The 23,024-nt window shown below is 40.5% G+C and overlaps 1 protein-coding gene across 19 annotated transcripts in view; it reads right to left on the reverse strand.

Annotated features, from left to right (window-relative positions):
• RIMBP2 (RIMS binding protein 2) overlaps window positions 1-23,024 on the reverse strand; it is a 593,145-nt gene that overhangs the window by 413,415 nt on the left and 156,706 nt on the right. For all 19 annotated transcript variants that reach the window (XM_089653728.1, XM_089653746.1, XM_089653735.1 and 16 more), the window contains exons 4-5: window positions 20,126-20,305; window positions 11,126-11,260 (exon numbers count right to left, since the gene is read on the reverse strand). In XM_089653728.1, coding sequence (XP_089509854.1) covers window positions 11,126-11,260; window positions 20,126-20,305 — 315 coding nt within the window. The remainder of the gene's footprint in view (window positions 1-11,125; window positions 11,261-20,125; window positions 20,306-23,024) is intronic.

The raw sequence follows: 23,024 nt of genomic DNA on the forward strand, positions 1-23,024 counted from the left end.
TGTTTTGTAACCTTAAGCAGGAGCACATGTGACAAAGTGACAACTCGGGACCACAATTGGGATACAGTTGTCCCCCAAGAAAGTGCCCAAACAAGGACGTTTTTAGCAGGATCACTAAGTATTATTTTAACGAAAGCTACAGGTTTAAAAAGAGTGGGAAAGCATTTTTTATACTTCATTTAAGTGTTTAGGTTTACATATACTTTAAAGTGGAAACTTTCATTGTCTTTTTTTTTGTTTTGATTAGAGTGAGAAAGTATTAGAACCTATATCAGGTTTTTATTGCTGTCTGCATGACTCTTTGGGAGACTCTGTTATTTTCTGTCCTAGTGACCACTGCGATCAGGACAGAACATAAAAGGAAATCTAAAATTTTACAGTTCTTACTGAAACCGTAGTAAAGGGAAAGCCTCTCACTTTAGACTAGGTTCATGATTGAGCTTCTTCAAGTGTTTTTATGCATGTTCATACATGTTTGTTGGGCATTTTCAGGCTTAAGAGTTTTCGTTTTAGCCAATAAAGGTTGGTTAGTTAGAGAAGAAGAACCGCTAAAAAGCACATTATGCATTTTCAGGTGTTTTCAGGGCCTCCCATTGAAGGACCAAAATGGCTTTGCCCTAAAGAAGCACATATACTGTACTTTTTCGAGCTTCAAATGTCAAGCTTCCATTGACGCAAATCTCACATGTGAATGGACACCATTGAATATAATAGGAATCTTGATGATGAGCACTGAAAAGCTTCTAGAAACATGCTTTTAATTGCTCATGTGTGAACTGGTCCTTAGGGAGATTCCTTCTCAGTTCATGTTTTGCAAAAATATTACAGCACATAGAGCAATAAATACCAAATTAAAAAAGAAAAAAGCGCCACTTACAAAAAACACCAAAGATATTTATGTATTAATAATCCAAGAATTCCTACTATATACTACCTACCCAAATTACATAAAAATTAAAAAAACACCCCCTGGTAGACCCATTGTGAGTGGGATTAATTCTATTTTCTCTCGAGTCGGAGAATACATAGATTCATTTTTACAACCGATAGTGAAGAACAATCGTTCCTTTTTAAGGGATAGTGGAGAACTTATTGGTATTTTGGCGAGTTTAGAGAATATTGAAGGTTGCTACTTGGTCACTATTGATGTTGAGTCCTTATATACCAGCATTAAACAAGATGATGGTTTGAAAGCAGTTAAATGGGCATTGAAACATAAATCACATATTAAAAGAACTCAAAGAGCATTTATTTGTGAATTACTAGAATTTGTGATGTCGAATAACTTCTTCTGGTATAATAATACTTTTTTCAGCAATGTAGGGGGGTTGCTATGGGTGCTAAGTATGCTCCCAGTGTAGCTAATATCGTTATGGATAAATAGAAGAATGTATATTTGAAAAATGGCCACAGGTGGCGCTGTATAGGCGCTACATAGACGATATTATAGTAATTTGGAGGGGTTCTGAAATAGATCTTGAAGGATTTTCAAACTATATTAATAAAAACCGTTATGGGTTGAAGTTTACTGTTACTAAAGATTTTGAAAAGGTTAATTTTTTGGATTTGATCTTATACAAAAATATGGACAGATTTATACTAAAACTTTTTTTAAAGATATTGATAAAAACAGCTATATCCCGGTTTCAAGTGGACATCATCCTAAATGGCTATATAATACCCCAAGAAGTCAGTTTACGAGAATTAAAAGGAATTGCAGTTTAAGGAAAGATTTTGTTGATCAAACTGATGTATTGATCGATCGGTTTATTGAGAAAGGATATAAAAAACCTTTTTTGTCAACAGAAAGGGAAATGATTGATAAAAAGGATAGAAGTACTTTTCTGTCTAATAGAAAGATAAAGAATAACAACTTTGATATGGCTTTTATTACCAACTTTAATAATCCGTATAAAGAGATTGAGGGTATTTTTAAGAAATATTGGCCGATTTTGTTAAAAGATGAGGTATTGAAAAAGATCATCCCAAAAAAACCTAAATTTATTTATAAGAAAAATCGATCTATAAGGACGAAATTAGTGCATAATGTTCTAGATCCACCAAAAGAGGTGGATTTTTTTCCCGATTTGAAGGGATTTGTTCATTGTAACAGGTGTAAAGCATGTAGAACGATAAATAGATCGAATAAAATAAAGAGGAAGAAATTTATTTCAAATATAACTAAGAAAGAATATAAGATCGAACAACTTATTTCGTGTAATTCCTCTCATGTGATTTATGTTTTGGAATGCCCGTGTCATTTTCAGTACGTTGGAAGAACAGGGAGACAGTTGAAGACTAGGATAAATGAACATTTGAACAATATAAAGAGAGGGTTTGACAAACATAGTGTTTCAAGACATTTTAAATTAAGACACAATAGTGATCCTAGTTTAGCGACATTTTATGGAATTGAGAGAGTAAAAAGTCATTGGAGGGGTTCAGATCTGATTAAAGAAATATCAAAAAAGGAGACTTTTTGGATATATGAATTGGAGTCTTTAGTACCAAGAGGTTTAAACATAGATATTGATTTAAATTGTTTTTTGACTAATTTTTAAGATAAATATTTTAAAATATTGATCACATGTAGTGATCGTTATATATAGTTTATTTTAATTTGGTTTATATTTTTATAAAATTTTTTATTTTTTTTATTTTTATTTTTTTGTGTATGAGAAGAGTTGTGCTTTAAGTTCTGTGCATGGCCCTTTAAGGGTTTTTCTGTGGTTTGAAGAGCCATGCACAGGATGGTATATTTTCTGCATGTATTTATGTTTTTATATTTATATATTTTTTTTGTGGGTGATTTTGAAGGAGAACGGTATTGTGCTGATTCAAACCTGCAGTGTATATATATTTAGCTTTTTTGTTTATATAATAGAGTGTATATGTATAATTAAATTGGGAAACACCTGTTCTAGCCGGCGTGATTAAGGAGACTAGGAACGCAGTGATTGGCTGGGTGTTAAAACTATGAAGATGAAGGGTGGTATTTATAAGAGCTGTCGGACAGTCCCATCTGTACCGCCCCTTGATGACGTCGGTGTGACGAAACCGGTTGGGCGTAGCCTACTTGATGTGGACATTAGAAAGCCTTGCTGGTCTGTGCTGTATGGGAGAGATCTGCGGTGAGCGTTAACTGTATCTCAACCCTTTTTGCTGGTGTCTGTTGGACACCTTGTTTGTGAGTTTCCTTATACCTTTTTTATTAAAGAGATAAATGAAAAAAACGTATTGCACCATTATGTTCTCTTTTTTGTCCCTGAGTGTACTGCATGCTCTCATGGAGGTATGAGAAAGAGTGGAGAAGTTCATCATAAGAGCTTGGGCTGCAAAGTTGTTTGGCTGTGATTATTATTATCTGGAAGTATCTGAAACATCACCATATCTATTTGGACATCGGGTTCATTGCTCCCAGAGCTTTTTCACAATTGGTTCAACTCACTGAAGATATATATATTTTTTTGGACACTAATTTATGTTTGGACACTACAATTTATTTAAAACACTAATGTTTTTTGGATGATGATATACACTTTTGTATAAGTTTGTTATTAGCGCATACCTTTTAATTTGAACATAGAGCAATAAAAACTTGAAAATGTTTTTGACTCCTTCACACTGCCCAGGAAAGTTCCATCCTGAAGTTTTTTTTTTTTTTTTTTAGTGCATCTGTGCAAACAATTAGATCTGAGACTGTTCTGCTGTAAACGGCATGTAAAACCACTCTACACTCACCGGCGACTTTATTAGGTACACCTTGCTAGTGCCAAGCAAATATCTCCCACACCAATACACCACCAACTTGAACCGTTGATACACGGCAGGATAGATCCATGCTTTCATGTTGTTTATGCCAAATTCTGACCCCACCATCTGAATGTCACAGCAACCAGTCTGCCCATTCTCCTCTGACATCAACAAGGCATTTTTGTCCACACAACTGCCACTCACCAGATATTTTCTCTTCTTCAGACCATTCTCTGTAGATCAGCAGTTTTTGAAATACTCAGACCAGCTCTTCAGGCACCAACAACCATGTCACGTTCAAAGTCACTTAAATCCCCTTTATTCCCCATTCTGATGCTCGTTTTGAACTTCAGCAAGTTATCTTCACTACATCTAGATGCCTAAATGCATTGAGTTGCTGCCAAGTGATTGGCTGATTAGCAATTTGTGTTACTAAGCAATTGAACAGGTGTATCTAATAAAGTGGCAGGTGAGTGTATTACACGGTACCCATGATTAGGCAGACATAAGGGTTGATTTACTAAAACTGGAGAGCAGGCCCGGAGTGAGAAAAAAATAGGCCTGGGCATTGTAGACTGAGCAGCTCATTTTTTATTTATTTTTGTATTTTTTAAATCAAGCTGGTATTCACACAAGAGCCTCACCTTGCTAGAGGTTTTCTGCCCACTGTTTGCAGATGCAGTTTACAGCCTGCACAAAATGCTCTAAAAATGGACTTTTCAAACACCCAGCACATGGTATAAAATCTCAGCACACAAATGTGACTGGTTACATAGCCTTTAAAGAGGGCTATTTTACTTGCACTTTTCACATGCTGAGCAGGTGCCTTTTGGCGCGCCATAAGTGCAGGTCCTGTTCATATCTGTGCAGTGTGCTTTAGGTGTGTTACCACTGAATTCTATATAATGTGCATTTTGATTAAAGCGCATCAAAGATGCAGCAAGCAGGATTTTTATAATGCACCTAAAGTGCATGTATACTGCACAGGTGTGACCAGGAGCTAACGTAATAAATATGCAGCATTATTCGTGTCCATGGTCCTGAGCCTCTATAGGGTGACGCAGCAGTAATCAATCATGTAGACATGTCCAGGATGCACACAATGAAGGTTCAGGCTAAGCCTCCATCCCACATGCGTGCTCCGCTCTTCATGTATTTAGTGGTAGTACAGCACCCCTTCCCTCCCCCCACAGGTGAACATGTCCCTTTGTGGCAGTACACAGTGGTTACCCCTCTGGACCCCCATGCCTGGCTGTCCTCCATCCTCTTCCGTCACTCTCTTTGGCAGACTGTCTACACAGCGAGCCATCTCCCCCCTCTATCCTTTTACTACTCTGCTAACGGACACCCCAGCCAGCCACTCACAAAGCAGGAATGTTGGCTGACCCCGTCATACTCTTTTCCCATGCCTGGGGGGCTGCTCACCTCCCTTTCTTTGTATCAGATGTTGAGCACCCAGGATGGGTGCTGGTCACACTGTCCTGCTCCCCAAGGAGCCCCTTCATCTCCAGCAGAGCCCGATGGAACTTGCTGATGGCCTCCCGCTTCTTCTTGTCTTTGTAGCACTACGCCCCCGGGCTCTTGAAGTCCGTGGAGTGATTGATGAGCTGGCCAGGGTTCCCTTGGATGGCAGTGGTGACACCGGACTGATCCATGTCTGTCAGGTGCCAGTTACATGCTGAGGATCCGTCAATCAGAGGTCAAGCTAGGGATGGGTTCAGAGAGTACATGGCGTCTAATCAGAGCAGACACAGCGCAGCCCAACCCTTGCCCCGTCGTCCCCTTCCTCCCACATGTTCAATCTGCGGCTGGACATGCGGCCTAGCGGCCCCGGCCCACCGGGCAAATACCTGGTGTGCCCTATGGCCAGTCTAAGCCTGCTGGAGAGTGTAAAATCTGTTGCAGCCCTGCATAGAAACCAATCAGCTTCCAGTTTTTTTTTTTTTTTTGTCAAAGCTTAAGTGACCAAGCTGAAGTTAGAAGCTGAGTGGCTACCATGCACAGCTGCACCAGATTTTGCACTCTCCAGTTTTAGTAAATTAACCCCATAGTAATTTCAGTGAAACAGGAAAAATCTGTTACTGTAGGAAAGTTTATTTTTTTAAATTGGGCTATGCTGTCTGTGAAAGAGATCTAGAACTGATCAGGAAAACAAGTAAAGATAAAAGAAATGTTTCACTAGCCCTTACGTTGCCCATATACATTACAATCTGATTGTGCTATTTCTGTACAATCAATTTTAGGTTTACCAAAAATTTGTAACACAAGAGCCAATCTAAACAATTAATTCAAGAAGACTCTTACACTGTTGGGTTGGTGGTAACTAGTATTATATCAGGTTGTAATGTGTGTGGGCAGGCGAGTAGATATCTTTCAACTAGCTGTTCTATAATGTGGAGCTGGGACCCACCTCAAACTACTATTTACCTATTGCCTATTTCCAGCCAGAGGCAATGGTTGGGAAAGACCTGGGGCATCCTTGGGCACCCTGAGGAACGCAATTATGCAACATGGTTGGGAAAATCGTGGATGTGGCCAAACTGCATCAGTTCTCCTGAAGAAGTCTTGATGATAAAACGTATATGGTGGGACTAGCTGAGGTGATCACACTGAACACTAGCTGGGTGTTTGTACACGTCATATGGGCCTCTGGTAAAACAGCCCTGTCTGTATACTTTAGATGTTTAGTGCAACACAAGCACTCCTAACACGAGAGTTCTTTTACTGACATTAAACTGGCTGGTTTATATTGAAATAAATGAAAGATTATGCTATGCAGAGTTTCATCTTTCAACGTTATTGTGGATGAGGATACATTTCTAATTTTAGCTAGTGATGCTATGCCTGTGTGAATATTATAGTATTGGATAACTTATATTAATTAATATATTTATACGTTTTTTAGATTGGAGCGTTATGACCAACCTTTACTTTGGAGGCCATATTTTCAGGCGAGTTTGGTTGTCAAAGGTGGAGGGATTTACAAGGTGTTGTGTAGATTCATTTTGCATAAGAGCTTTGTGTAGACTACAGCATTCAATACCTATTTCTTCATGGAGGTTATTGATGTTCGGTTTTGGACTTTTCGAATAAGAATTTTCAACAGCATTTGTGTTTAATTGTGAACATTGTTATATTTTGTTTTCTGTAAGAGGGCACCTTTTTCTGACAACCTAGGTAAGAAAAGCGAAAGTTCCCCCCATCCACAACTTCCTGGAACACATTACATGTCCCAGGAGGCTGCGGGACCAGTCTAGGAGAGCAGTACATCTTGCGTATGTGCAGTGGAGAGTCAGCTGTGAAACAGCAAAAAGTCATAGCCGGCTTCCCACAATTAAGATGGTGGCACCAGGGACTCTAAAACCAGCAAAGAACTAGCCCAGGTGAAGACATTGCTGGATCCCTGGGCTGCGGAGTTGTCTGTTCATTACAAATCAGCAGCTACTGTACCTGTATCTGCTGATGTTACATTTTTTTTTCACACTTGTGGTTCATCTTATCATGGTGTTTCTACTTTTATTTACAGAATTTGTAATATTATACCTTCCACAACTGAGCCCTGCAACGCAGGATAACACACTACTGGTGCGCTGCATCAACAAAAATTGTGCAGGTAATTTTCTAGTCTGTTGTGGTGAATTGACAGCATATTTCAAAGAATGGTCTTAATGCAATTGTGTGATATAATGTGCATTAACATGTTAACACATCCCACTAGACCACACTGATACAAATAGAACCTTACTGAACTGAGTTTGAAAAAACAAGGATGAGTCATGCAAATGTAACAATTTGTGCTGCTCCAATTTTACCAAGCAATGCTACCTTTACCCTTTTATTCGAAGAATTGTACAATGTATGCTAGGTATTTAGACCTTCAAGAACTGATACAACAGACCCTGCTGACAGCTACATTAATGATGTGTTTATATATGTTCTGGATACAGAGGAGCACCTGTTAATCAATTGTCATTATATCTGTGCAGCAAACTCTCTCCCAGCAGACCAAGCAATTTAGTTCAGTTGCAGGTATGGTCGAGCATTGTATCCAAGCACAGTGCAACATAAACATAAATGCATGAACTGAGTCATTTGTTTTCCAATCTGATTGTTAGGAAGGGTACATTTCAAAAACCTGCTCCATAATTCTCCTCTTAGCATCCACGTGAATACAAATACACCCTAAGGATGCCATTCCCAAAAAAAAAGCAACATTTTTTTCTACTGAGCTTATCTTTATATTAATTTATATTCTACCATAATATGCTGTTTTAGCCGTTAACGTAATGTAAAAAATCCTAACATGTAAAAAAAATTAGCAGGCCAAGATCTCAATTGGAGCTGCCAAGTCTTTCTATTACATGTGGAATATTACGTAGGACCCTAACCAAGAATTCATTCACAATTTAGCCTTGATGTTTTGAGGCTGTAGCTACCGGTGATTTGTAGCTAATGCCCATGACGCCCTCCTACATCTTGGACATCAGTGGCAATTACTGTGGCTTTTTCATCAATTGAATCTTTTGATCTTTTATGTATGTGTTTGACGGTAATGTTCCACCTGTTGGTGGTTTTGTAACCTAATAAAAGGTGTTCAATTTTATTAATTTGTCTTTATATTATTTTGTATAACCAATGTTGATTCATATGGTTTGGTACCCTTAAAGCCCCATTAGTTGTTCTTGGTTAGGGTCCTACTTAATACATTTCTGATTAAGGGTGTGGTACCAGTAAAACCCTGTTCAGAGTAATTTTGTCTCCATCTCCCACTTTTTGTATATCTATTACATGTGCAGGTCGCCATCTAGCATGACAGTTTTTCCAGTTCTCTGCATGTTGCCTTATTGAAGGTCTAAATTACAAATATAAAAATCAGCACAAGGGACATAACTTACATTTAGCATGATGTATTCTTTGTGCTGATACTTGGTTTAGGAGAAATTTTAATCTTTCCTGCCCCCCCGCCCCCCCCCCCCGTACTACAGCCCCTATGAATGACACAGGATCTCTAAATGGTTGGAGTGGAGCTATCAGGCACATGCCTGTCTCTGAAACCAAGAAGAATCGGCATAAATTATACATCATACTAAATGTAAGTTATGTCCCTTGTGCTGATTTTTATGTTTGTAATTTAGGCTGAACTAGACTTAGACTAAGCATTTTATTGTCAACATACTGTGGGGGAGATTTACTAAAGCTGGTTCACTCAGAATCTGGTGTATCTGTGAATGGTAGAAAATCATCTTCTAACCTCAACTTGTTCAAATAAGCTTTAGCAATAAAACCTGGAAGCTGATTGGTTTCCATGCAGAAGTGCATGAGATTCTGAGTGAACCAGTTTTAGCAGTAAATAAATAGGTGGACTATATTTGGAGCATTCATTGCCTACATTGACACAGAATCCCCTATTACAGCACTCTTACTTACTTCTAGGTCCCACCCCACTTTCTTTCCCACTTTGTGGTGGTAGAAATTGGGCTGATCATCTGAGCTCTCTGACAGTCAGGTAGGAGATTTGCCAACTGCGTTGGTGTAGATTAATTAATCCAGGGTCAGTATTTTTGACATAAACTGCATTTACTTTGCTGAAGAAGCCCAGTAGGCCAAAATAATAATCTTCAGAAGTCAGTGTTCTAAAGAAAAAGTATATAATATTTAAAGACATGGCAATTTTGATGGGGCTGCAAAGTTATATGGTTTGAAAGGGTAGGACCTTATGGGGACACAGAGTGGGCAATAAGATATAGGAACAGTGAAGGCAGGACATTGTGAGGACAGCAGTAAAAATTAGCAAAGAAGGGCAGCTTTGTGTTGACTACATACATTTTTCTTATACATTAAGTCCCCTACTTACGAACATTCAAGTTGTGAACTTTCAAAGATATGAACAACCTCCAAGTTGCGAACTTTCAAAGATCCGAACATGCATTCACATGCCAAATCACGAAAGTAGCTCACGTGTCTGCCGGACATTGTTAGCTGTGTGCACCCTCTGCCACAAGCAGTTGTTCTGCTGCGTACTGTACTGTATAGTACAGTAGTACAGTGTTGATTTCAAGCCTAGGATGTCTGGAAGCAAGCATAAAAGCAGAGGTCTTGTCTGGCCACTCCATGCCAGCCCCAGTATATCAGCTGTTGTACTGTACTGCTGTACCTTTCAGGGTACTGTAAGATTTAATATCCTCTCTTTACAGTATTTCTTGTGTTTGTTTTTCATGCATTATTTGTGTGAAAAGTATTATAAACCTTACTTTGCTGGACTTGCAAACAAATTGGACTTATGAACAAGTTCCGTTCTGGGAATTCGATCATAAGTAGGGGACTTACTATACATATTATTTCTGTTATTTAGCCTATCCATGTAAAAATCTCATTACATCAAAACCAAACATGCTTGACCACCCAGCGGAAAAACAATTTTGAGGAGAACATTGTCATTGCTCTTCTTTGCTACTCTTCTATACATGCATTTTCAAGTAAGCATTGCATAAACTCTTCCTATTTAGACCTGTAGTGTGGACAAGTATAAAGTAAAGGTATAATAGATTGTCTGGGTGGTAACAAAATGGGGATGGAAGGACGTGAGACAAAAAAGTTTCTTCTCAATGATAATAATAGCTATGGTTGGACACCACAGAGATAATCTTAAAAACATGGAGGAAAGCTCCAAAGTCTGGCAAGTGTTCTTAGCATGCAGCTACAACCTTTTAATGTTACTTTATGGGAGACTGGTCAAAGCTAATTAATTCTGTGCATTGTTTGTGGTCACAGATGTTAGAAATGCAAGAAGGATATTAAACATTTTCTTGCCAGCTCAGAAGCAGAGCATGGACAGTATTCAGACTGTAATAAGATTCTTATAAAAATGCAAATCCTTTCATTGATAACTAAAATACATCAACAGCGAGGAAAGGGGAAAACTATAAATACATTAGACACCGAGTCTATCATAGAAGACAGAGAAAAGGAGAAGAGATGCATCCATGCCGTTACATCAGCAAGTCAGCGAATGTCCTCCGTTCCAGTTATCAGTAACAAATTCATATGATTCAGAGCTGAAAATAAGTGAGGTAGAGAAGATCTCTCACCAAGATGTTAATAACTTAGAATATAAGCAATCACAGTACAATTTATTCTAGCTATAGATCAAAGTTCTTATTCCCTCTGAGACCATTGTTATCAATCCTGATATATGGATGCAATAAATTGTACACCTAAAGCAATATAAATTATTGTGGCATGAATGTCAAAGTCAGCAGAACTGTTTACTATTGATACGCACATGCACTATAATGCTTGCAAGAAAGCTCTGAGATCTTGCACGCATATTTTCCTCTATTACGTGATGGATGGCACATATGCTGGTTTTTACCTTGTTTGGGGAGAAGATGCAGGGTGGACCACCATTGGAGATGAATGACAGCTGTCTCTGCAGCCATAGCAGCTCCTTCTGGGACTGTTTAAGCAAATGCTCTATATCACTTGGCTTTTGGCCCATTAGACCCTCCTGCATTGAGAAAAAGAAAAAATAAGGGAATAAATGCAAATGAATTGCTTTACCTGTGCAAGTAATATGTTGGCATGCATGCCTGCCTGCTTGACATCATAGTTAGTCATGTAACATTAATTTTGTCCAGTAGAGTAAAAACAAATACAGTGCTCCTTGACCAAGCTGTAACTTGTAAATGTCATCATTGTGCTCTCTCTTGTAAGCTCCCTGTGTAAAACTGACAACCTTAGGCAATGTAATGTAATAGGGGATAACATAATAGAGGTATAAGGAAGCTGTCATTGCTACTTTTTTTTTTTTTAACTTTTTACAGCCTTCTGTTTCTTATTTCTTTTTGGGTTTATTCCAGGGGTGTCAAATTCAATTTCATCATTATTAACATTATGGTTGCCTCTGTAAGATTATATATGCAGAGTTCAGGCGTGTCTTACCTACAGTGCAGAGTTTAGGAGTGTGCTATGTACAGAGTGCAGAGTTCAAGTTTGTACAAGGTAGAGAGTGCAGGGTTTAGGAGTGTACTACAGGAGTGTACTACATGCAGAGTTCAGGTGTGTGCTGTGAACCGAGTGCAGGGTTTAGGGGTGGCAGTGGTGACATGAGCTCGAGGTGGAGCACATTCCAGCTGAAAAAAAAGCTCTGGGTGAAATGCCACATGATATGGCCTGGTGGGCCGGATTTGGCCCATGGGCCTTGTCTTTGACACATGGTTTATTCTTTTTGTGGCTTATTTGTATTTACACTTGGAGAAAAATAAAACCTGCTGGTTCTTAAGGTATGCTGGAAATAATGTCTACAAAGCAATAAACAATGATCTATTGAAATGTAACTGTACTTGTTTTGCTGCTATGTACTGCTGAGATTGTGCTGACTCACTGTTATATATGCCAACTCTGATACTCTGTGATTGGTGATCTGTGTATCATTATCTTGTACATCTTTGTATTTCCATATATAATATGGCAATAAAACTCTAACAAAAAAAGACGTAGCCTTTTAATATTGCATCAAAATCTCCATTTCCCTAACTCAGGGTGATTAATCTGTACCAAGCATGCAAACACTGAGGTCTGAAATGTCTTAGGTTTCAGGTCAGTGTCTCACTAGGAAGTGAACCCAAGATCCAAATGTCTGCATGTTTAAAAATAAGTCGACAATGGTAGCTCACATACTTTTTTTTATTGTTAAAGGATCACAGTAATTATTTTTTTATTAATATTTAAGAGTAAATCCACTTTTGCTGGGAAAAAACAAGCCTCTCGAGGTGATCAATGTACATTGCAGAGAATTTAACAAACTTTTTTGCAGATTCCTACCTGTTTCTACTCTGAAGAAAAAGTTGTTTGTACAGAGTGAATCTGAGTGGGAGTGACTTTTATATTATTATTCAGCAGATGCAGTGTTCTAATGAGGAAAGTTGCAGAATCTGCATCCCTTTAGAAGAAATTAACCCTTTGGGAGTATTTCACCAAAAATTAAATTTTGGTTGGATGTCTAAAATCATATTTGAAAAGTAACATTTCTGGGCGTGATCTGCATATGATGCATGGAAAGACTCCAGGATTGCCATATTGCACTGGATTTTACAGAAAATTACAGTGCTGCAGATTGAAAAGAATTGTCATTTGTAGTAACATTAAATTACAATATGGCTTGTGTAGCAATTGTATATGCCATATTTTATTTGCCATTTTTCTTTCCACGGAAGTGTAGTTACCCTTTATTGTCTTTTTCACACAGGTTTTGAAAGTGGGTGTTTTTTTAGCATTTTAACGTCTTCCCAACCGCCTCTAAATGCCAATCAAATTGTTAAAGTAGGGAGTGGGTGGAGGCATACACACTGCAACGTCAGCGTCGCCTCCTGTCATGACAAAGAAAAAAAATGCTGCCTGATGAGTTTGGCAGGCAATGCCGCTTTGCAACCTTCTCCTGATTATTTCCCATTTCAGCCTTGTACAAAATGTTTTTTTAAAAAATCTCACATGGTGTTTGAGTAGCTTTTCCGGACACAACTTGAACACCGGTGAAACTTGTCCAAAATTCTCATTAACACTGTAGGTGCGTTAATGCACATCAAAGACTGCTTTAGTCCTCATGCACACTGGACATTTTGATAATGCTGGTAATGTTATCTGTGTAAAGTCACATTAAAAATGTGAGTTTTTCAGCTTTTTTTTGCATTGGCGTTTAGCCACATTTAGCAGCATTTTCCTGCATTTTTCCATGTTTGCATTTTTTTTGTTTTTTTTTGGGGTAAACAAAAAGTCCACAAACGCTGGTTTGCGGTGTTTTATCGCATTTTGCTTTTTCTTTCAGCGTTAGAGCTAAAAAAACTCCTCTAGAAACCAAGTAGTCCTGTTTTTTTTTTTCCAACCTAAAAACATTGATTAAAGTCTACAGTATGTGTGCATGAACACATAGGATAACATGCTGGGGGGTTTACTAGCTGTAGATAAAAACTTCAAAAGCCAAAAACAGCAGCTGCAAAAACGTCAAATGTGCATGAGGACTTAAAATACAATGCCTATGTAAAAAGAGTAAAAGAGGGGACCCTTATATCAGCCTGAAGTTCTTTAAACAATACATCATAAGACAATGTCATAGTCTGGTTTCTTGGTCGGAGATTAGAGACATATGTTAGGTCATGGTTTTACCAACATCTTCTACCCTATTAGCAGATGATAGTGGACTACTAGTGCTCTCGGATAAGTGCAAGAAATAAGGAGGATAGGAAAAAAAACCATAATAGTAGCAGTTGCCTAATAAACAGTAAAGCAGATGACATAAGTGATAGGGTGTAACAGTGATATATTCATGCACCTGCAGCTCCTAATGATCTTGTTGGATGAAACCCTTGCCTGCATATCTAATAATAAAAAAAAAAGGTTCTAGAGCATATCAGTGGCCTTTTTTGTCAGGATGTATTAAGAATCACCTGACTGACTAGGGCTCTTTCAGACAGGTGGTACTACTTACATCCCTCTGAAAAGTGACCCAAAATGTATTGATTTTCAGAGGGTGGTATAGAAGCGAGCAGCAGGCATTAAAGTACTACTGATGCCTCCTCATGGCTGTTTTTTGTTTCAGTTGCCAAATGGTAATTTTACATTGTGGGACTATTCCTTTAACTGCAAGCCATGCATTTTGGCTCACAGTTGTGGTGAGGCCCTGTTGACCTCAATGGGTGAGTTTGACATGCATTGCTTCCTGTTTTTACCACCCCCTGGCTGCCATTGTGAAAGAGTCCTCATAGCTGCAGTCCCAGAAAAATGTTATATAGATGCTTGGCCCTCGACATAAGAAGGCTTATATGCATGTGTGTATGTATATACGTACGTACGTATGCTCAAAGAGCTGCCCCTGATGAAGTCCGCGCTCCTACATCGTTCCGACAGGCAGGGTCTTGCTCTCCGTTGTTTGATTCTGACCGCTGTTTCGTGCGTTTTTAACACTATTATCATGTGAGCTCATATGCTTTAATAAATATATGCCTTTTATAGAAGCCTATTGCACTATGGTCTACTTTGTGGTTGTCGAGCTTTATCCACAGAATTGGCTGTACTGAAATCGGGTGCCATTTGTGAAGGTCCAGTGGTGATTCATAAGGGGAAGAGTGCAAAGAGGAGCAAGTTATGTGTTACCCCCACTAATTGGGGAGATGCTTTGTTTAACCTGTGTCCACATACAGGTCCATGTGAGAAGATGAGAGTCCACCTGGAAGTCTATGTTCACTGTGGTGATTCACATGTAATGAAGATTTACAGCACATTTCTGGGATTTTGCAATCACCAGAAGGAAGATTTTTTTACTTATTTCGATTTTTTTTTTGAACAATTGCATTTATGTTTTATCACCTTTTGGGACTATCAGTCATGTTTTTGTTTGTTTTTTTACATGTATTGATACATGCTAGCAGCGCAACTTTTTCATTTGTTTTAGTCTGTTTTTATGTTTACACACATAACACGTGTTTGCAGCAGCTCATTAATTATTATTCTTATTATTTGGCAGCGCACAATTTTCTTTTGCCTTTATTAGTCTCCTCAGTTCCCAGATGTTTAGAAGAGTGTTCTTAAAAGAATAGGGGATGCTACACTGTGGTAAACATGGCCATGCCCCAACGTTTTTGTATTTCAATGGTTTTTATTAATTTTTAGTAATTTAACACAGGAGCAACAATCCACGCCCACGCAGGGGCTATCAATTGCACATAAAAAAAAACAAAAAAACAATGCTCTAAAACCAACAGAGCAACAGCATGGCGGAAGACAGTGCTCAGCAGAGATGAGGACAGGGTCACTGCTGGCAGGGCACATTAAGAGATTTCATCCTCCCCACACACCACATAGCTGAGATCGGTATCCCTCCACATAGTGTGTAGCTGGCTGCTGCAGCTGCCAATCCAGTCAGGGAATTTCACAGGTCAGAACTGCGCCACAGCAGCCAGCTAGACATTGTATTAAGGAATCTGATCCCAGCTACATGTTATGTGGGGAGGAGAAGATCTGTAAAGTGCCTTGTGGGCAGTGCCAGGACAAGATCATCTAGCAAACTGTGCCCCCACCTTCCACCTCTCCCTTAAAAAAAAACTGCACTAAGCAACATGTTCACTCCCTAAGCAAGCCCAAATTCTACCCAACCAAAAATGCAAACATTCCCCATCCTCACAGTCCAAGTCCTCCTCCTAGGAAAAATCTTTGCCCCCCAATCCGAACTTCCAGCTCAAATCCCCCCCAATTTCTGACAAATCTTCCATGGCCAAAAAAACTCTCCCCCCAATCCCCCCTCCTAGTACAAATTCTCTCCCCAATTCCCATCAGTATAAATCCCCCCAAATTACCAAAGAGTATATCCTCTCCCCAAATCTCCCCTCGTAGTACAAATACTTGCCCCTAAACCACCCTCCTATCACAAATCCTCCCCACCAATCTCATCTCTTAGTACAAATCCTCCCCCTAATGCCCCCCTCCTAGTACAAATCCCCCTTACAAGTACAATTTCTCCTGCAAATCCCCACTCCTAGTACAACCTCCTGCATATGATCCTTCCTGGCACAAATCCCAGCCCCTTCCCAAATCTCCCTCCTAGCACAAATCCCTCCACTTCCACCCTCCTAGCACTAACCCCCCCCCACCCTCAATTCCCCCCCTCCTTACACAAATCCTCCCCAATCCTGCCTACCAACACATCCCCCCCAATTACCCTTACCAGCACAAACAGCCCCCCCACCCCTCCTCCACAAGCTCCCCCTTCCCCAATCTTATATGTGGGAACTACAGGAGTAGTGAGAAAATGCAGGTTCTCTGTGATCTCCCTCCTCCTGTCATAACAGCAATCCTCCATTCAGAAGGTTACACAGGATCGCTCTTCGATCTGACAGTACACGGCTTGATTATCCACCCCTATCCACATTTACAGAAGTTGAGCAGTCTTTGAAGGAGATTGGTGTGGGTAATCAAGCCGTGCACTGTCATATCTAAGAGTGATCCTATGTAACCTTCTGTATAGAGGATCGCTGTTATGACAGGAGAAGGGAGATCACAGAGAAGCACCTCCTCCCCACTCTCTGCTCTCTGCCACTGTCACTTCTCCTGTCCGGACTGTTTATTGTAGTTCACTGTGGCCGGCTATAAGTGCAGGGATGAGAGGGAAGCTAAGTGGTCATGGGTATAATGTACATAGGGGACACCCAGCTTGGGGAGGCACAACTGAAATCTGGGGGGGGGGGGGGCACATCCCACCCCAGAATCCCCTTAGAACTGGCCATGCTTACCTAGATGGATGCAGCATTGATCTGATGCTGCATCCATCCCGTGCTGGCTTGAAGGCTGAAAACTGACCAATCAAACACTGCCGATTGCTCAGTTCTCCCCCCTGCTCTGAGCAGAGAGTGGTGACCTGAAAACGGGTCACAGGAGTGCAGAACAAACTGCACTCCTGTGATCTACAGGAGATGTACAGCCAAAGCTCCTTCCTCATTCAAACAATAAGTGGAGTTTAAAACAAAGTACACGTATCTTTATTAATTCCTTTATACTTAAATAATCAATCCCATCCTCCCCCTCCACAGATATGTACATACAGAGATCTGACTGCCGCTGCCTCTGTTGTGGTGCAAGGTTTCTTCTGACCACACAGGTGCATTGCAGGCCCATAAACTTTTATGGGGCTTATCTACTGCAGCACCCTCCTAAATAAGAACTAGGTAAATTTAGTTCTGGCTCACTGTAATCAGTGTGGCTGCATGTGATTAGTGACTGGCAGCTGAATATGCAGCCCTGTCCAGTTGCTCAGATGGTGGTTGGGAGTGTGTATAAATACTTTAAAGCCTAGAACAGAAGTGTCTTGTCCTTGAAGAGATCACAGCCTGGGGAGGGCTTCTGGTCCCCTAGGCAATTCTGCTACATGTCTGTAATTTATGGAGGCCTCAGCTGGGCTAGCTGGAAACCTACTTTGCTGAAAGCTGCTGGAGCTGACTGAGGGGCTTATCGTCTGAGGATCTAGTCTGGTATCACTGGGAGAAAGTGTTTGTAAGATAATGAAAGGAGGCTTTATCCAAGGACATTAGTGAGTACAGGGTGGTATGAGAGATCCTAGAGACCGTGTGCTGTTGCCACACCTGGTGCTATAGAGTTAGCTGTGTTTAAAGTGGACATTGTGTCTAGTGTTCGGAAGAGCTCAGTCTGTTTAATTACTAGTAAAACTCTGCTCATATTATTTAAGAGGAAGTTTAATATCCTCAGGTTGCTACTACAAAGCTCTGTCCACCATCTACTTGTGCTGGGACTCAGCCTATAGTTCTACAGAGGGAAGTTTAGTGTCTTCGAATTGATAATAAAGGTATGTGGAGTATCCCACAATTTCCCTACTCCAATACAAGTTAAAGTTTTACAATAAAATATCAGGAAAGCATACCCCTAGACTGTACATTAAGTCAAAGGAGTGACTGTGCACTTGGCTGCGGGGCAACTCTGAGAAATTCCTAAGGAACCTTTAATACTGAAGGCTCCTATGAAGGTACCACTATATGACCTTTTAAAACCTTTATATAAATTCATCATTTATTGATTGTCTTGTCAGTTAAGCAATGAGGCAGAGGTGGACACCATTGTTGGGTTGTGCTTAAGGCATTAGGTGACCAGCATGCTTTTAATAAACTTTACAGATGGGACTTAAGTGTTTTATATTTTGAGATAAAAATATTACACTGTTTTTCCTAGTTTTCTCCCTGTCTCTTCAACTGTCTTTTTGTCATTTACCCTAAAAACATGATTGGAATCTATTTTACAGAGATAACCTATGTTGACTGTGCAGAAATCCAGAACTATACAGGGTTTAATGTATGAAAATTGGTCTTGTTAACCTTCTGAGTCAGATCTCTTGCTTCATCTTCTTTAATGCATTAGGTAAAGTACCCCTAGGACAAACTAAGCTAACCGTGTTGATCTATAAATATTTACAAACTATAGGGGCTCAACTGTTTATTACATCTTGCCTGAAAAGGCTCCAATCCATACCTGATCTTTTAAAGAGGGGTGTGAGGAAACCATGGACACTTGGTTCACGGTAGTTATCAGCACTGCTAACAAGCTCATACAATTCAAATTTATCAATTGGATTGTACTATACACCGCACAAACCACAGCAAATTGGTTATGTGTCCCATTACCAAAGCTACAATGATACACAATGTTTTGGATTTGTCCTTGCATTGTTACCTTCTGTAACAATCTATTATCTGTACCAAAAATCCACCTGAAATTCCATGACTTTTGTATCACTTGTGCATACACACACAATGGTTTGGCTAATTCTCCTTCAAATTAGTAAGGCCATTCTGCTGCACTGAAAAAGTATCAGCCCTCCAAACTTACAAAAAGTGTTCTGCTAAATGAAAATGGAACTTCCTAAGTACAATACACAAGCAAAGAATGCCCTGATTGGTTGTATTAAAATGTGGCCTTTCCTGGTATACAGTCGTCTGACTCTCGTGTGCCTCTTTATACCTTCCTAGAATTGATTTGAGCTGTATCCTTGTCATGAGTGGAGAAAAAGGTCTTTACTGTGCTCTGTCTTTCACTTTTACTGTCATTGATGGGCTTTTATTTCATTAAGGGTCACATGTATGAAAAGATTTCTATAGGATAGTAACCTCCCAGCCAGAGTAACCACCATGAATTACAGATTGGTAAAAGATTGGCTACACAGAGCCAGGAATGAACTAGGAACATCACATACAACATACTTACACACATTAATACAGACATACATAAAACACTCATTTTTACTACTACAGCAAGCAGCGCACCATAATAACATGAACAAAAAATGGTGGGAGGTTCAATTTTGTAGCATTTTTTAAAAACATGAAATATCAGCTTTGTTAAAATGGCCATTGTTCAATCAGTTTAAAAACATTTTTTCTTGAGTCCAAAGTACAGCAGTAAAGAGGACCTGTTACTTTTTGTATATGTTATTCCTCTGTTTGATGTACTGCATATTATGGCATTTCCTAGGGAGTTAAAATGGTTTTTGGAGCCTTTTATTTCCACAGAAGCAGTTTTCTTGACTTTGGGCTGTGAATTGGGTCTACTTTGTCCGTTTAATGACATTTTCCCAAGAGACTTCATTCTACATCAGTTTTTTTAAGCTCCCTCTACTCTTCCCATGTGTTGAGTCAAATTAGAAAGAGATGATAGGCTTAAAGTTTTTGGCAGGTAGAGAATACATTTACTATGGAGGGTGATGGAGGAAAGGAAAAAGACTGATGCAGGACGGATATGTAGAAGATGCTTATCAGCACAAATAAGATTTTTCTCTAGTTGTTTAGAAGCCCTTGCCAAAAGAGAGAGTTTTTTTACCTACCTTTAGACATCCAAGTCTTGTTCTCAGCTCATCACATTCCACTTGCAGTAGACGAATCTCTACTTCTCTCTCAGATTCCTTACTTGGACATGGTAGGTGAGCGGGTCCTCCATTGACTGAGCGCATGGTCTCTTTTGCTGAGAGCTTCTTGGCCACTGCTGTAGATACTTTTGTCTTATCCTAAAGTGGGTTTAAAAATAACAAAATAAAATTTAATGGAGAGACAGAAACAAAGCAGTAAAAAAACTGTAATGGGGGAGAGAGAGGCAATAAATGGATCCATATAACACAAAGGGGTCCCCAATGTGGTCAATACTGACCCCCAATGGTCAATATGACTCTCCTAGTGGTTGATAAAACGTTTGGACAAAAAAGGGAACCAGTAGGTGGTCAACAAATGATGAAAGGACAACTGGGTTCAAATATTCTTTTGAGGTTTCTGTTTGAGCTTCATACCAGTCCCCAGCCCTGAACGTGAGTGGTGAGATAGTGTTACCCAGGGTTTCATGGTCAGCCACCAGTGTGAGAACCCCTTTTGTTGTTTCATTCAGATGCGTATTGTTACTGGTCTCATCTACCAACCTGTTTTGAGTTGTGTACATATGACCCTCCATCCTCCCCCCTCTGGTTTGGATATATACAGTATATATATATTCACTTCCTTTATTGAGCATACTTGCTCACCTCAGAGTCTGTTGGAGAGCCAGTGAAGTGCCAGAATAGTTATAGCAGAGGTGCCAAAGAACTGATTGCTGTGCATTTACAAAAAAATCAGCTTTGTAACAACAATAATGGCAGCTGCTGATACCAAAATGATGTGTTTACACTGTATGCCTATTTGAAAATGTATTCAGTAATGAAGCCATGAAAACTTTGGAATAACCCTGCAATTTTATATATACCGTAATAACTGTTTAGAGGTCAATGAACAATCTGAAACTTCATGAAGGCGCTGATGAGCTAAAGAGTTTATGGACACTAATATAATGTATGAGAGCCCAAGCTAAATTGTCAGAAAAAAACATGCATAGCAAGAACAGCAATGTCACTAAAGGAAAATGATATTCAAGAGCACTGACAGAGCAGAGAAGGATTTTCCTTGCTGTTACAGCAGTGAGACTCCATGGTAAAGGAGCATATCCTGAGAGCATGAAAAAATGTCAAATTGTTACATTTTAGAACATTTACAAAAAAGAAAAATCATTTATGCTTTGAATAGCCATTTTTATGTGCTGCGTACTTATGTAACCCTGTGCTATGTTACAGTTATGCAGAACTGTAATTGGCCAGAAATGCTGGGGACACTAGGACTTGTGCGCTGTAAGCAGGATTCTTTCCTTCAGACTAGATGGAGCTGGACTACACTGCCCAAGAGGACTGGCAAAGGGGGTGGGAGTATTTAAAAGGAAAAAGCACAGGAACAGAGGGGGGGGGTAGATGGGAAAGACTGTGTTGGAGGCCGGAGTGAGCAGAGTGGATCCACACAGGGCCAGGCCAGTTCAGTGCACTGGAAGGTTGCAGAGCTGCCAGAGAGGGAGAATGCTGACCCTCCTGTGTAGGGAGGTTTAATGGAATCTGTGAGCAGGTGGATCAGACAATTGCCATCTACACAGCCTTACAGGGAGGGAGACCGACAAAGGGGATCCCTCTCCCAACGGAAGGTCATCATTAGAGATGAGCGAAGTATTCAAAAATTCGATTCGACTGATTCGGCGAATTCTTGGAAAAATTTTGATTCGAGTCGAATATATTCGCTGCGAATTTAACTTATAAAAGGGTGTTTCTAGGCTTCAGAGAGCCTTTATATTAGTGCAGAACACTGTACCTTTAATTTAAATGCCCTTGGAGTCTGCTGGGGAAGAGAAATAATACTGACAGTCAGTATGACATGCAGATGAGTGCCGTCGATCTTAGAATCACCGCACACTTCACTCATTTGGGCAGTCACGGGGCCAAAACCAGAGTGTGGAGCCACAGTGTGGCGGTGGAGGCAGCAGCAATGGGAGGCCATACAGCACCCTATGACAAAAATGGAAACCACCAGCAGTGTGAGGAGACCTGAAAGTGGCACATGGCAGAGTGTGGCGATGGAGACAGCAGCAATGGGAGGCCGTACAGGGACCCATGACACACTCTGGACCTGGCAGCAGCATGAGGAGGCGGTACAGGGGCCCATGACAGATTACGGGCCTGGCAGCAGCATGAGGAGTCGGTACGGGGGCCCATGGCAGATTAGGGGCCTGGCAGCAGCTATGGGAGGCCCGTAATCTGCCAGCACCCTATGACAAAAAATGGAACACACCAGCAGTGTGAGGAGACCTGAAAGTGGCACATGGCAGAGTGTGGCGATGGAGACAGCAGCAATGGGAGGCCGTACAGGGACCCATGACACACTCTGGACCTGGCAGCAGCATGAGGAGGCGGTACAGGGGCCCATGACAGATTACGGGCCTGGCAGCAGCATGAGGAGTCGGTACGGGGGCCCATGGCAGATTAGGGGCCTGGCAGCAGCTATGGGAGGCCCGTAATCTGCCAGCACCCTATGACAAAAAATGGAACACACCAGCAGTGTGAGGAGACCTGAAAGTGGCACATGGCAGAGTGTGGCGATGGAGACAGCAGCAATGGGAGGCCGTACAGGGACCCATGAGAGACTCTGGACCTGGCAGCAGCATGAGGAGGCGGTATAGGGGCCCATGGCAGATTAGGGGCCTGGCAGCAGCTATGGGAGGCCCGTAATCTGCCAGCACCCTATGACAAAAAATGGAACACACCAGCAGTGTGAGGAGACCTGAAAGTGGCACATGGCAGAGTGTGGCGATGGAGACAGCAGCAATGGGAGGCCGTACAGGGACCCATGAGAGACTCTGGACTTGGCAGCAGCATGAGGAGGCAGTAT

This window comes from Staurois parvus, unplaced genomic scaffold (genome assembly GCF_062004578.1).
Source record: "Staurois parvus isolate SC_StPar_1 unplaced genomic scaffold, SC_StPar_1.0 ptg000719l, whole genome shotgun sequence".
In the NCBI taxonomy this organism is placed as follows: Eukaryota; Metazoa; Chordata; class Amphibia; order Anura; family Ranidae; genus Staurois; species Staurois parvus.